The sequence below is a fragment of the Equus caballus genome, chromosome 10 (assembly GCF_041296265.1).
Source record: "Equus caballus isolate H_3958 breed thoroughbred chromosome 10, TB-T2T, whole genome shotgun sequence".
Classification (NCBI taxonomy): domain Eukaryota; kingdom Metazoa; phylum Chordata; class Mammalia; order Perissodactyla; family Equidae; genus Equus; species Equus caballus.
Genome location: NC_091693.1, coordinates 20944772 through 20959519, shown reverse-complemented (window position 1 = coordinate 20959519; position 14748 = coordinate 20944772). Strand labels below are relative to the sequence as shown.

Below are 14748 nucleotides of genomic sequence, written 5' to 3'. Positions count from 1 at the left end.
GGTAAACCGGGGGGATGCGGAGCAGACCACACCTTTAAGGAGGGTGGAGAGGAAAGGCCTGGAGAATAGAGGAGAATGTGTGCAGCAAAGTCCTGCACAAGGGAGGGCAGGGAGCTTGGCAGGTGTGTGGGAAGAGCGTTGCTGGCAGAGGGAACAGCAAGTGCAAACTGTGAGGCAGGGGAGTGATGGGCTGAGTGGAGAGAGGCTGCAGCTAGCATAGGCGCAGCTCCGGTTTGGGGAAAGAAGCAAGCATGGAGATTTTTGAGCAGAGGAGCAATACGGGTCGTCCCTTTATTCACAGAGCAAGCATCTGCTGATGCCTCCCAGGAGCCAGGCCCTGCACGGGGCGTGAGGGAAGAGCTGAGTCAGCCCCTGGCCTGCCCTCAATGGGCTCTCTGTCCGGTGGGGTGGGGGAGGCGGGCACAGACTCTGGCAAGTCCAGACCCACAGGGATCCGTGCCATAGTGGGGTCAATAAGGACGCAGGGGAGCCCAGAGGTGGAGCGGCCAGCTCCGTGCAGGCGCCACGGAATGCTGCCAAAGGAAGCAGTGTTTAAACCAGGACCCAGAGATGAGTAAGAATGAGCAGGGACAGGGGTGGGAGGGGAAGAGGAGAAGAACAGGTGCGAAGCCCTCAGGCAAGGAAGCTCGGCATGGCTGCTCCTGGGGCAGGACAGCTGGGGAGGAGGTGGCCAGGGTGGCCAGGCCCCCCCGAGACCCCCAGGAGGGTCAGGATACTGCTGCACCAGGCGGACTTTCCACTGGGGCGATGGGGCCTCTGGTGTCAGGAAGAGCTTTCTGGGGCCAAGTCTGGGAGGATGGCAGGGGGAAAACTGAGAGGCCAGGAGGTCAGGGAGAGGCCCAAACTGAGGTAGTGGCAGGTGGTGGAATGGTGGGAGCTGAGAGCATGGCTCGTTAAGCACTGGCCCAGGCTGGGAATCCTACAAAACTCCAGGTTGTGTTTGGTAAAGAGTGAGAGGTCCCACGTGAGCTCAAAGACTGTAAAGACAAGAGAAGCCTCTCCTAAACAGACGGAACAGAAGGAAAGATGTTTGCCACTCAGGCGGACGGTAAACACGGAGGGCGGGGCAGGGGTGTTGCTGAGGCAGGAGGCCCTAGTCATCAGGAAGTGGGGCTTTTGCTGAGGTCTGTGGCCTTGGTAAATGCAGCCCCTGCATACACACAAGGGACCCTTTATCCCCATTGAATGTGGGTCTGTGATAGGACCAGAGCTGAGGAAGCAGAAATGCCCATGTCCTGGGTCCCATTGCCCAGAGTCAGAAGCATTCTTCCCTGCAAGTATTTGGAGCCTAATCTCAGAAAGATGGGCTTCCCCGCCTTCCCCTGGTGTGTGCTCTCCCAGGGCTGGGTAATTGGAGATTACTGTCAGGTCTGAAGAGGGAGAGGCATTGGGTGCAGAGATTCTGGAGGGAAGCAGAGATTCTGGAGGGAAGCAGAAATTCTGAAAGCAGGCAGAGGTTCTGGAGAGAAGCAGAGATCCTGGAGTGAGGCAGAGATTCTGGAGGGAGGCAGAGATTGTGGAGAGAAGGAGAGGTTCTGGAGGGAGGCAGAGATTCTGGAGAGAGGCAGAGATTCTGGAGGGAAGCAGAGAATTTTTTTTTTTTTTTTTTTTTTGGTGAGGAAGATTAGCCTTGAGCAAAGATCTGTTGCCAATCTTCCTCTTTTTGCTTGAGGAAGATTGTCGCTGAGCTAACATCTGTGCCAATCTTCCTCTATTGTGTATGTGGGACACTGCCACAGCATGGCTTGATGGGCAGTGTGTAGGTCTATGCCCAGATCCAAACCTGCAAACCCCAGGCCCCCAAAGCAGAGTGCACGAACTTTACCACTATGCCACCAGGCCAACCCGAGCGGCAGAGATTCTGGAGGGAGGCAGAGGTTCTGGAGAGAAGCAGAGATTCTGGAGGAAGGCAGAGCTTCTGGAGAGAAGTCTCTGTGATAATCTCACTCATCCCATTTTCATAGAGCCCCTGCCACACACCAGGTACTGGGCTGGGCTCTGGAAGGGAATGTCTGCTCCACAGAAAGTGATCAGGAGCTGACCTTTCAGCTGACATCTGGACAGGTAACCACGGGCAGAGCAGCAGGAAACGTGTCCCAGGCAGAGGGAACAGCAAACACCAAGGCCCTGAGGTGGGAAGGCACCTACCACATGAAGAACAAAGAGATGCAGGGGGCTGAGGCTGGTGCATGATGGAGTGGCGTGGCTCAGAGATGGACACCAGCCAGACGTACAGTACCTTGGAGGCATTTAGGGTTTCTTATAATTGCAGTGGGAAATCACGGATGGGTTTTAAGCAGGTTTTAACACAATGCTGTTTTATGTTTTAAGAACATGCTGGCCGCCCTGCCCAGTGGAGAATGGACATGGCGTGGCATGGGGGGAGGGAATCAAACATGGAAGCTGCGAGACCAGTTTGGATGCAGTGGCACCCATCCAGGTGAGAGATAAGGGTGGCTTGGACAAAGGTGAGTGAGAGGAGGTAAGCAACTGAACTCACCATATATTTGGACAGGAATTGCCAACGAGGGAAGTGGGAGCGAGGGAGAGATCAAGGACCATTCCCAGCTTTCGATCGATCGGAGTGACCGGGGAGAGGATGATGTCCTTTACAAACCAGGGGAAGACTCAGGGCAAAGGTGGGAGCCGACCGTGGAGCTTAAACCGAAATATGTGGGAGATGATAGAGCTGGAAGGAGGTGGGGCAGGTGTGTTGGTTGGCTCACGTGTCGACCCAGCATCAGGGGCGCCCCCGGTGCACAGACAGAGGCTGCCTGGCACGCACATCTCAGATACGATGGTGACTCAGAGACACCTGAGAGATCACCCAGGGAGAGAGTTCAAAGAGACACATGAGATCAGCCGCCGAGGGGCGTGGAGTCACCACTCACTTGCTCACCACTCGACGTTGGGCAACTGACCTCATTTCTCTCCGTTTCCTCATCTGTAGAATGGGAGTGATTGTGGGCACCCACAGGGACGATGGGGGAGTTAAGCAAGGCACACGGCGGGTACCAGAAAAACTGCCAACCGAGAGCTGGTCGGGAACACAACAAGAAGACCGACGTGAGGGGCCGTCTGCTCATCCCGCAAACGCTCGTTTTCCTGGATCTCTCACGCCGGGCTGTTCCAGGGACTGGGGATCTGCAGAGAGCTCCCTGCCCTCGATGGCGTGGAAATAAATTTGGAGATGGAATGGCATCCTATTTAACAGCCGGATGACCCGAGTTCCAATCCTGACTCTGCCCCTTGCACAAGAGACTTCTGTCCGAGACCAGCTTCCTCGCTTGTAACGTCATAGTAATGAGAGTCCCTAACATCATAAAGCTGTTGTGAGGATCAAGCGTGAGAATGTTTGCAAAGTCCTTGGCTATCCGGCTGATTTGTATTTTAAGCGGGGACAGACATTCGCTCAGATGGGGAGTCGGGAGCCCAGGGGGGAGAAAGGACGCCCTGGTTTTGTAGTCCCCCCAGCCTCCAAGGGGCCAGAGACCACCGCCGCCATCCGCCATTCCCACGGTCACACCCTGGTCCCTATCTCCATCCATAAGAGCTCCACCTCTGAAACCACAAAAATCCCACGTCCCACTCCCTGACCACAGCCTCCCGCGCCTCCGGAGCTGTGGGTGGCTCTGCTGTACCCGTTCTTCCACCTCCAAGACACGGCAACCCTCATGCAGCCTCCCCACCAAGCCCCTTCTGTCTGCCCCTTTACCCTGTTCTCCTCAGCTCCCCCGTCTCAGCATCCCTCCCACGGTCCCCCAGCCCTGCAGGTGCCTGCTCCTTGCTGGAGAAAAACAAAACGAAATCATCCAGCTGCTCAGATGGGGCCCCTTTAAATTCTTGCTCACGCATTTCACCAGGGCACCCCTTCTCCCCAGCCCCCACCGCAGTCCTTAGCCTCCCCAAACCCGCCCAGCCGGGCGCCCCTGGAGATGAGCTGGCCTCCAACTCTCCTCTCCCTGGAGGACGGGCCCTGCCTCTACTTCCTGCCACCCGACCCACACCGCACCCTTCCTTCTTCCTTCCTGGAACGATGGAAGAAGCGTCTCCCCTGCTGTCTGGGGCGGTTGCGCCATCTGCCCCTTTGTTCTGGGGCATCTGGTGCAGGCGTCGTTGAGAGCCCGCCGCCGGGGGTGGGTTCGAACCACCGCGCCGCAGCTCCGCGTTGCGTAAGCCCAGGTGTGCGACCGACTTCGCGGCCTCGTCTCTACATTGGGACTGGTGAGTGCCTCTCTCACGGGACCGAGGAAGGGTTCAGTGAGTCAGTTTGCAAAAAAAATGCCTTAAAACGGTGTTAGACGCCCAAATCAGTGCTTCGACGGAATTAACTCTCCAATCCCCTCCAGGGCCAGTAGAAGACTCAGAGAGCAAAGCAGAGATTCAGGCTTTTCTATGCTTCCTCCGGAATGTACCAGCTGGATGACTACCGACAAGCCACTTCGTCTCTCTCAGCCTCAGTTTCTCAGTCTGTAAAATGGGCATAAGATAGGACCTATCCGACGGAGTCTGCACTTCCAATGACCTCACTTCTCATGTCCTTCTGTTCTCCCCGTCACTCCCTCTGCCTCAGCCACACTGGCCTCCTTGCTGGTCCCCACACACACCAGACCTCCTCCCACCTCAGGACCTTAGCACGTGCTGATCCCTCTGTCTGGAACAGTCTTGACCCAGAGACCCCCATGGCTCACTCCCAACCACCTTCAGGTCTTTGCTCAAAGTTCACCTCGATCAGGCCTTCCCTGACCCTACCCTCACTTTATTATGATTTTTCATAAAAATTGAAATGTTTCCATTTCAATTATTCATATTATGATTTTTCATAGTTTGATTGTTTAATTGCTATATATTTTTATTTAACTTTCTTTTTCTTGATTGCCTCCCCTTCCAGAATGTCAGCATCAGTAGGGCATGGATTTCTGTCTCTTGTGCTCATTGCTGTATCCTCAGACCTTAGAACCGGGACCGACACACAGTAGGGATCAATAAATATTTGTTGAGTGGAGGAAGAGAGAGTGAGGAGGAAGGAGGAGAAAAGGAGAGAGGAAGGAAGGAAGGAACACAGGGAAGGAGGAAGGTAAGAAGCTAACCCACATAAAGAAGTTTCCCAGATTAACAAAATGTGGTCCGTCCATACAGTGGAATATTATGCAGCCATAAAAAGGAAGGAAATTCTGACACCTGTTACGACATAGGTGAACCTTGAGGACATTATGCCAACTGAAATAAGCCAGACACTAAAAGACAAATTCTGTAAGATTCCACCTGGATGAGGCACCCAGAACAGTCAAGTTCGCAGGGAGAGGAAACAGAACAGTGGTGACCAGGGGCCAGGGTGAGGGAGAAGTGGGGAGCTAGGGTCTAACAGGGTGCAGAGCTCCAGTTTGGGGAGCTGGAAAGGTTCTGGAGATGATGGTGGGGACGGTTGCTCTACCACATGAACGGCCACGGAACTGGACACTAAAAATCATTAAAATGGTAAAGTTTTTGTTATGCATATTTTACCACAATAAAAAAGCAAATTAATTTTTTTTTTAAGTTTTGAACATAAAAGTAAAAATCAAAAAGAAGGACACAGCACCATGCCTGGCTGTGCCAAGCCCTCAACAACCCTGAGCGATTGGGGTTTTTTTCCCTCCCCAAAGCCCTAGGACGTGGTTGTGTATCCTGGTTGTAGGTCCTGCTAGTTCCTCTTTATGGGATGCTCCACAGCATGGCCTGAAGAGTGATGTGTAGGTCCACGCCCAGGATCCGAACCAGTGAACCCCGGGCTTCGGAAGAGGAGCACACGAACTTACCTACTATGCCACCAGGCCGTCCCATGAGCTACTGTATTTGTTCTTTCCTTTCTCAGGACCGGTCCTCACTGGTCGCACACCTTTCTCCTTCCCCCGTGTCTAAGAGTGGGCTTTCTTCATCCACGGGGTCCTCCAGTCCATGCTGTTCTCCGCCCACCTCCCCAGCTTCCACTCCCACCAAAACCTTTCTCTCCAAAATCTCCAGCCTCCTTTCTGTCATTTTTCCCCAGTGGCCACCCAACTGTGTCGACCCACGCCACTTCCTCATTAAAAGTCGTGTCAACCTCCCAACACCGCTTTCTCCTGGCTTTCCTCCCAGCTCTTCAATCATCTCTTCTCAGCCCCCAGCCCCTAAACTGGGGGCCTTCCCTGGAGATCCCGGGCAGACGGCCCTGGTCTTCTCACTCTATGCAGCCTCTCCTGGTGGGCTCCACATGCTCTGCCTTCCAGGGTCTTCTGTGCTAGTCATGCCCCACCGTCGTTTCTAACCAGACCACTCTCCTAAGCTCCACACCTAGGTCTGCAGGGAGGACCCTAAGGGCTCTTCTCTCCCGTTTCGAATCACCCTCCGGGCCCTGCTTCCCCTGGCCACGTCTCCCTCCAGCCCTCTGAACTCTGTCACCATCCTCCTGCTGGAAGGTCTCTGCTCAGAGCCGCTTCCTTCCTTCCCAACCCCCACCACATTCCCTCCGTCCGCCTCGCCAACTCCTACATATCCGCAGCAGGCCCCGGCTTAAACATCCTGCCCTCCAGGAATACTTTCTCCACTCCTCGGGCTCCATTGGGCCCTTTGACATCCCTCATCAGAACACACATCCCTCAGGACCAAGTTTCCCATTGCCCATGGGCCTTTCTCGCCAGACCATGAGTTCCTTGAAGGCAAGTACTGTGGCCATGTGTTCATTCATTCATTCATTCACTCATCAGATATTTATTGAGGACCCACATCGTGGCAGACAACCGTGTGCTGACCAGGTGGGTGCAGTGGTGAGCAAGGTAGCCCAGAGTTTAGAGCCTGGCGGGAAGGGGATGAGTAACTTGGCAGGGACACTGTGGGGGCTTAGGGGCTGGGATGGGGAGCAGAGTGATAAGGCAGTTAACTGAGCCTCATTTGTAGCTGCATCTGCAGCCTTTTTCTTCAGCTCCCTCCGTTCACAGAGCCCTTCTGCTTAAGCAGAGCGTTCTTTGTAGGAAGAAGGCGACTCATGTCTCCCAAGGCCTTCCAGCTCAGCCGAGGGTCCCCACGAGTCCACCAAATAAGGCTTTCCGCTCAGATGGGGTGGGGAAGGGGGCGGCTTGTGTCTACCAGAAAATTCTGTTTTGTTATTAACTCTTTTTTTTTAATCAATATTGAACTTATTTATTTACTTATTTTATTATTTTATTTTTTTTTTGCTGAGGAAGATTGGCCCTGAGCTAACATCTGTGTCAGTCTTCCTCTATTTTGTCTGTGCATCACCGCCACGACATGGCCACCAACATGTGGAATAGGTCTGCACTGGGAACTGAACCCAGGCCACCAGCGCAGAGTGCCCCAAACTTAACCACCAGCGCAGAGTGCCCCAAACTTAACCACCAGCGCAGAGTGCCCCAAACTTAACCACCAGCGCAGAGTGCCCCAAACTTAACCACCAGGCCACAGGGCCAGCACCTATTGTTAACTCTTTATTTTGAAATAATTATAAACTCACAGGAAGTTGCAAAATAGTCCTGAGAGTCCCAATACCCAGCACCCAGAGTCCCCCAGTGGTGACACCCTAGACAGCTGCAGTCCAACATGGGAACTGGGAAATTGTCGAGGGTACCACACGGTTAACTAGTGTCCGCTGTTCATGTGCATCTATTTGCCTTGTGCATGTATGTGTGTATGTGTGCACATGTGTTTCTATGTAATTTTATCCCATGCATAGATCTGTGTAACCACAATGGCATCAAGATATAAAACTGCACGGGGCCAGCTGGGTGGCCGAGTGGTTAAGTTCATGTGCTCTGCTTCAGTGGCCCAGGGTTCCCGGGTTCAGATCCTGGGTGCAGACCTACACATCACTCATCAAGCCATTCTGTGGAGGCGTCCTACATACCAAAAAGAGGAAGATGGGCACAAATGTTAGCTCAGGGCCAATCTTCCTCACCAAAAAAAAAAAAAAAAAAGATACAGAACTGATCCCTCACAGAGCAGCTCCCTTGTGCCGCCCTGCCTCCACGTTCCTAGGGAATTATTTCCTTACACAGGATGTTTATGCTTCTCACCCTTCTGATCACCAGGGCCTGAGCCAAGGCCTTCGGCTCAAAGCAGTGAGGCCCCTCAGCAGAGCCAGTTCACAGGACACAGAAATGCACATGGCTGAGGTGGGCGTGTGGATTCTGATGGACAGAGTGAGTCCCCAGGTAGAGACGGTCCCCCCCAGTGTCCGGAGCAGCAGCCCAGGCAGAGAGGGGATGAAGTTGGTTTGGGAGCCAGTCTTGGGGTTGGTGAGGGAGAGGGCAGAGGGGTGGCCTCCTGAGTCACCGCGTGGAGGTCCGGGGATGGCCCTGGATAAATAGCAGTTATTAGGGAATTTAAGAGGCTGGGGGAGGGGCTGAAGGCGGCACGCCCTGCCCTGCGTTAGAATGGGCCCCTCGAATCTAGGGCCCCACCTCTGGCTCCCTAGAACCATTTCCCATCTCACCACTGTCTCTCCCACTCTCTCTCTAGGTCCCTGTCCCCTCTCTCTGGGTCCCTGTCCCCCTCTCTCTGGGTCCCTGTCCTCCTCTCTCTGGGTCCCTGTCCCCCTCTCTCTGGGTCCCTGTCCCCCTCTCTCTGGGTCTGTCCCCCTCTCTCTGGGTCCCTGTCCCCCTCTCTCTGGGTCTCTGTCCCCCTCTCTCTGGGTCCCTGTCCCCCTCTCTCTGGGTCCCTGTCCCCCTCTCTCTGGGTCTGTCCCCCTCTCTCTGGGTCCCTGTCCCCCTCTCTCTGGGTCTCTGTCCCCCTCTCTCTGGGTCCCTGTCCCCCTCTCTCTGGGTCCCTGTCCCCCTCTCTCTGGGTCCCTGTCCCCCTCTCTCTGGGTCTCTGTCCCCCCCCCCCGGGTCTCCATCTCTTACACTGTCTCTGTACCCAGTTCTCCTCACCCCTCTGCAGAGCCCAAGTTGAGGGACACCAGTTCTGCACTGCCCTTGCCCCCTGCTGTGGCCCCTGCTGCCCCACCTTCAGGGCTGTGAGGACCAGGAAGAGAGACGCATGGGAGACAGGACTGCCCAGCCCCAGCACCTCCTGCATCCTTTCTCCTGCTGGCTCCCTGTCCCCAACCCCTGCCTCTCTCTCTTCCTCTGGAGCTGTCACCTTTCTTCTCTGCCTCCCTGTCTCCTCTTTCTCAGTGTCCTCTGTCGGTGTCCCCATCACCCATCTTGTATCCACCGCTCCATCCATCTCCCCATTTTTTCCGCCTTGTCCTGCATGGGCTTCCTCCTCTCTCTTCCCTAGTACCACCTTTTCCTTCCCTGTCATCTCTCCGCCTCCCTCCATCTCCACTGCCGTTATGTTGTATGTGTGTATTTGGAGGGTATCTCTGCCTGTCTTCTCTCTTCATCTTTGCCTCTTTCTCTGTGTGTGTTTCTATTCTGTCTTCACCGTCTTCCCTCCGTTTTTCTACTTCTCTCTCTGCTTTTCCACGCTCATCTCTCCATGACTCTATTTCTGTACCTCCCCTCACCCTGTCTTGTCTTTTTCCATCCGCCTCCTCAGTCCCCCATCTACATTCATCTTCCTCCTCCTGCTCCATCTCCCTCAATTCTCCCCACTGCTGGCATTTTTTTCTCTAGACATGTGTTTCTCTTACTCTTTGCCTCTCCAGCTTCATATGTTCCTTCTCTCACATTCCCCCAGGTTCTCTGCGCCTCCCTGGCTGCCTCTCTCTGTGACTCTGTCCCTCCCTTCTCGGCTGCGCCCCTGCCCCCCCCCCCAGCCCCCGTCCACCCTGCCCTGGGGTCTCCCTCCTTGGATTCCTCCCACATTATAAAACCTTCTCTGGGCGGGTGGGCGTGTTCCCATTACTGACTGTGGCCGCTTCTCTGGCCAGAGAGGGGAGGGAGGAAATGGGATTGGGGAGTCCTGAATGGGAGCTAAGTAGGCAATTAAAAAGATGTCAGGAGAAGGGCGAGGGCAGGGCCAGCAGCCCAGACCCGGGATAAAAGGCCTCCACCAAGTGACAGGGAAGTGACACCACCCCCATCTCCTCCACAGAGGAGTCATCGAGACATCGAGGCAGATCTGAGCCTTGCTCAGCCTCCTCCCTCCAGCCCCCAAGGAGCCCCCAGACCCTGCTCTGTGACCTCTGCTCTTTCTCTTTCCCATGTCTCTAAGCATCTTGGTCTCGGTGTGAGAGGCTCTCTCTGTCTCTGTCCCTCAACCTCTGGGTCCTTGAGGCCTCCCCCTCTCTCATTCTCTCTCTCTCTCTGCATTTACCAGAACCCAACCCTCGGCCCCCAGAATGTTTGTCCTGCTGACAGCACTTCAGATCTTGGCTGTAGGTAAGACAGCAGTGGGGTCTGTGGCAGGAAGTCCCATGGAGACTCTGAGAAGAGATGAGGAAGGGTCCTAGGGACCCGGGATGCTCATGGGTGACCGGATGAGAAGGAGTGGGGAGGAGGTTGGGGATCATGGCTGAGGAGCACACTGGAGGAGAGCCTGAGTTCTGACTGTGGAGGTATCAGGAGATGGCAGGGCAGGGGAGTCATAGGAGATGGGGAGAAATGAATGAAGAATTGTGGAGAACTATGGGGTCACGTTAGAAAGGAGGGCCTCAGCATGCTCCTCGATTGTGATAAGGAAGAACTAATATGGGAAAGACGGCGTGTTGTCAGCAGTGATGGTGGGGGTGACAGTGGGGTGGTGGGCTCACGGCAGGGGGCCTGGCGTGGCGGGCCGAGAGGGTATCAGGCAAGATAGTGGATCCTAGGGGCTGGGGGTCACAGAGAGTGGGAAGGTTGGGGAAGGGACAGGGAGCGTCTTGAATGTGTTGGAGACGGATTCATGGGGGAAATGTGGCGTATTGTGAAAAGTGATGATAGGAAGTATTTGTGGTAAAGTGGAGTCAAGAAGAGCTGATGTATGAAGGCCCTGGATGAGGTGGCCATGGGATAAAATAATAGATACTATGGAGGTGACTGGGGCAGCCATTGGTCAGAAAACTCCCATGTTGGGGCAATAATGGGGGCAACGTTGGGCATATCTCATATTGAGTGGGGTGGATGGATGTGGACGGTTTAAGGTTTAAGCAAAGAAGAAAGGGATTAGTGGGTCCCATACATCCTAGGGTTGGGGGGGTGGGGAGCATTTACTCCTCTGCTCTCCCCACCCCACCCCACTCCTGCCTGTTCCTAGCCATGATACAGAGCCAAGCGGATGAGTCCAAGATAATTGGCGGCCATCCGTGCATCCAGAACTCTCAGCCGTGGCAGGTGGCCCTACTGGCAGGTCCCGGGCGTCGATTCCTCTGCGGAGGGGCCCTGCTGTCTGACCGGTGGGCCATCACCGCTGCTCACTGTGCCCGCCGGTGAGTGACCCCCTCCCCTGTTCCTGCGCCAAGTGAATTCCTTAGTCTAGAGCCCCAGAGCTCAGCTGAGAACCCGGAGCCCTGTATAGAACCCAGTGTAGTACCAGGGTCCTGGTTTGGAGTCTGGTTAATTGCCTAGAACCATGGACGCAGCTCAGAACATGGAATCTAGCCACAAATCTTGAACTCAGTTTAGATTCTGAAAGCAGTTTGACAGCTTAGAACCCATACACCAGCTTAGAGTCCCACACGGAACCTAGAAGCTAACACATAACCTAGAGATCCATCCAGAGGCCAAGCTCTACATAGAGACTAAGATCAGGAGCCCATTACAGATGGGTGATAGAATGTAAGGCAGAGTCTACCTTTGGAAACTCAGGATCCCTCTCAGAACACTACCTAGAATCTAGAGTCTGGTTTGGAACCTGAAGTCCAGCCATAAATCCAGAACCTCGCTTATAGCTGGAACATACAGCTCAGAGCATAAGATAGAGACAAATCTGGAGCCTGTTCTAGATCTGATGTTTAACCTGGATTCTAGTCTACAGCTCCTCTTTGAGCATCCTAGAACCAAGACCTCAACCCAACATCTAAATCCTAGAATGTATACCATAATCTGAAGCATCATAGAGAACTCAGAGCCCCTCCAAGATTCTAGACCTAAACCTAGAACCTAGACTCCAGATTAGAATTCAAGTCCAGATGAGAGCCCTCTCCTTGCCTGTAAACCAGATCTCATGCCATAAACTTCAGTTCAGGTTAGAACGTAGAGCGCAGAACTCAGCCCAGAGTCTAGAACATAAAGCCCAAAATGCAAACCAATATCTAGAACCTTGGATCCAGGCCATAACATGGAGCTCCATCTAGAACCCAGAGCCCAACCTGAGGTCAAGGACCCAGACCAGAGTCTAGAGCCAAGAGCCTAGACTATAACCGCAATTCAATCTGAAATAGTCTGGCCTAAAATCAAGAACTCAGACTAATATTTAGAACCTTTGGCTGAGCTGGAGCACAGAGCTCAAACAATTGTCTAAAATCTAGGTCATAAACCAGAGCATAATCAGGAACCCAGAACTCAACAGAGACATTGGAGTTTATATAAGTATCCAGAACCCAGAATCCAGCCATAATTCAGAGCTCAAAAGAGAACCCTCAGCTTACCCTAAAACCAAAAGCTCACCTAGAAAGTATGCCATAATCCAGGCTCAATCTAGAACCCAGCTCCTAGCTTAGAGTCAAAAGTTCAAAATGTCTAGAACCCAGAGGCCAGGCTAGAACTGGGGTGGAGTCTGCCTGGAGCCTACTCCGGAATATCAATTCTGATTTACAGCCTAGAGCCAGAGTCTCACTTAGCACTCAGAGCATAGATCAAGGTACAGACTCTGGAACTGAGTCAAGAATGCTCAACCATCCATCATTATACCCAAGCCAGAAACCAGAGCACAGCTCAAGAGAGGGTGGGGAGGACGGTGGGATTGGGCCAAGAGAGGATGCCCGGGTGGTGGGAATCAATACAGGAGGCCAGCAAACAGTCAGCTTACAGATAGAGGGGAGGTATATTACACTCGGGGAAAATGCATCACCGGGGAAGGGAACAGGGCTGGAGGGTGAAGAGGGGTCTCCAGATCAGATCCTAAGCAGCACCACTCGTGCGGTCTGTGGCCAGGATCCTTTGGGTCGCCCTGGGCAAGCACAACCTGAAGAAGTGGGAAGCCACCCAGCAGGTGCTGCGCGTGGTTCGCCAGGTGCCACACCCCCAGTACAACTCCCGGACCCACAACAATGACCTGATGCTCCTGCAGCTGGGGCAGCCTGCTCGGCTGGGGAGGGCGGTGAGGCCCATCCCTGTGGCCAATTCCTGTGCCAGTCCAGGGACTCCCTGCCGTGTGTCGGGCTGGGGCACCACATCCAGCCCCAATGGTGAGGATTCCTGCATCCTGCATCTGGGAAAGGAGGGGGTTGAGGGCCTGATTCCTGGATCTGAGGGAGGGGGGCTGGGGGCTGGCCCCCAGGGTCTGAGGGAGGAGGGGCTGGGGGCCTGGATCCCTGGGTCTGAGGGAGGAGGGGCTGGGGGATGGACTCCTGGGTCCTGTTGGAGGGTGGACCCCAGTCATAACCTCTCAGTGCCCCCCAGCCAGGTACCCCAACTCTCTGCAGTGCGTGAACATCAACATCATCTCGGATCAGGATTGTAGGCAGGCGTATTCCAGAGCCATTACCTCAGGCATGGTCTGTGCAGGAGTTCCCCAAGGGGGGAAGGACTCTTGTCAGGTGAGGCCCAGGGGGAAAGCTGGAGGAGGGGGATTTGTTTGGGGCTGGGACAAAAGGATCTCAGGAGTATGAAAATCAGCAGAGGTTCCCCAGAGACCGAGAGAGACTGTCATAGCCAGGCTACACTGCCTCATCGCTTTGTGCCTTTGGGTAATGGATCTAACCTCTCTGTGCTTCAGTTTCTCCATCTGTTCACTGGGGTAGCACCTCTAAGAGCAGAAGAGATTGAGCTAAGACAAAGAGGGGCCCAGTGAGACCCAAGGGACAGAGACAGAGTGGAACCAGCGACAAGGGAAGGAAGTGACCCCAGACCCCAGGGCTGATATCTGCGGGGTGTCTCAGCCCATCTCCCTCCCCATCTCTGCCACTTGGCTGTCTGTCCATGTGTGTCTCCATCTCTGCCTCTCCCCCTCAGGGTGACTCCGGGGGACCCCTGGTGTGCAGAGAACAGCTCCAGGGCCTGGTGTCCTGGGGGATGGAGCGCTGTGCCCAGCCTGGCTACCCCGGGGTCTACACCAACCTGTGCAAGTACCAGAACTGGATCCAGGGAACCATACGGAGCAGATGATCGCCAGTGTGACCAAATGTCAGCCGCCCGACATGCTTCCCTAGACACTGCTCTCTCCATTCAAGACTCAGGAGTCCAGCCCCTGGAGTCCAGGCCCCCAGCGTCCTCATCCTGACCCTTATCTCAGAAGCCCTCTCTCCCAGATCAGTTCCTTCAGGTTTTTTCTCCCCACCCCCACAACATCACCATCATTATTCAAGACCCCCTTAGGCACAGAGGGTGGGAGCCTGAAGGCACTTAACTGACACCATATTCCAAAGAAGGCAATTTTCAAAATTCTCAGTACCTCTAAAAACCAGGTAAAATAATAATAAAAATTGAACAACCCTAAATTCCATTCATCTGCTCATTTAACTCATTCAACAGATATGTACACAGTGGCCCCACTGCGCCGAACCAGGAGCCATATTCTGACAAGCGGCTGAATAGGGTGCATGCTGTTCCCTGGGGGTCTGCCTTCCCCCCGACCCATTGTATCTGGAGTGGCAGAAGGAGACGCCCAGCCTTGCAGTGTGACGCTGAGCTGGACTGCCCCTCCCCGGCCTCCTCTCCAGGTCCTGCG

At 54.4% G+C, this 14748-nt stretch overlaps 1 protein-coding gene and 1 long non-coding RNA gene across 7 annotated transcripts; both read left to right on the top strand.

The window, feature by feature from the left end:
* Positions 1–2225: 2225 nt before the first annotated feature.
* Positions 2226–3373, top strand: LOC138915948 (uncharacterized). The gene is made up of 3 exons (XR_011422496.1): positions 2226–2461; positions 2537–2660; positions 2972–3373. It is a non-coding gene; the product is annotated as an uncharacterized lncRNA (long non-coding RNA).
* Positions 3374–3739: 366 nt separating this feature from the next.
* Positions 3740–14518, top strand: KLK14 (kallikrein related peptidase 14). 6 transcript variants are annotated; one of them, XM_070224795.1, is made up of 9 exons: positions 3740–4728; positions 4913–5098; positions 6747–6794; positions 8085–8195; positions 10261–10322; positions 11176–11347; positions 13014–13267; positions 13482–13618; positions 14034–14518. In XM_070224795.1, exons 5-9 carry the CDS (start codon positions 10283–10285, stop codon positions 14184–14186), a joined length of 756 nt encoding a protein of 251 aa, XP_070080896.1. In that variant the 5' UTR covers positions 3740–4728; positions 4913–5098; positions 6747–6794; positions 8085–8195; positions 10261–10282; the 3' UTR covers positions 14187–14518. The 6 variants fall into 6 exon arrangements, with proteins under 6 accessions (XP_070080896.1, XP_070080894.1, XP_070080897.1 ...); XM_070224793.1 differs by having other exon boundaries at positions 3993–4245; positions 4371–5098; positions 8085–8207; XM_070224796.1 differs by lacking the exon at positions 6747–6794 and having other exon boundaries at positions 4027–4245; positions 4371–4728.
* The last annotated feature ends 230 nt before the right edge of the window (positions 14519–14748 follow it).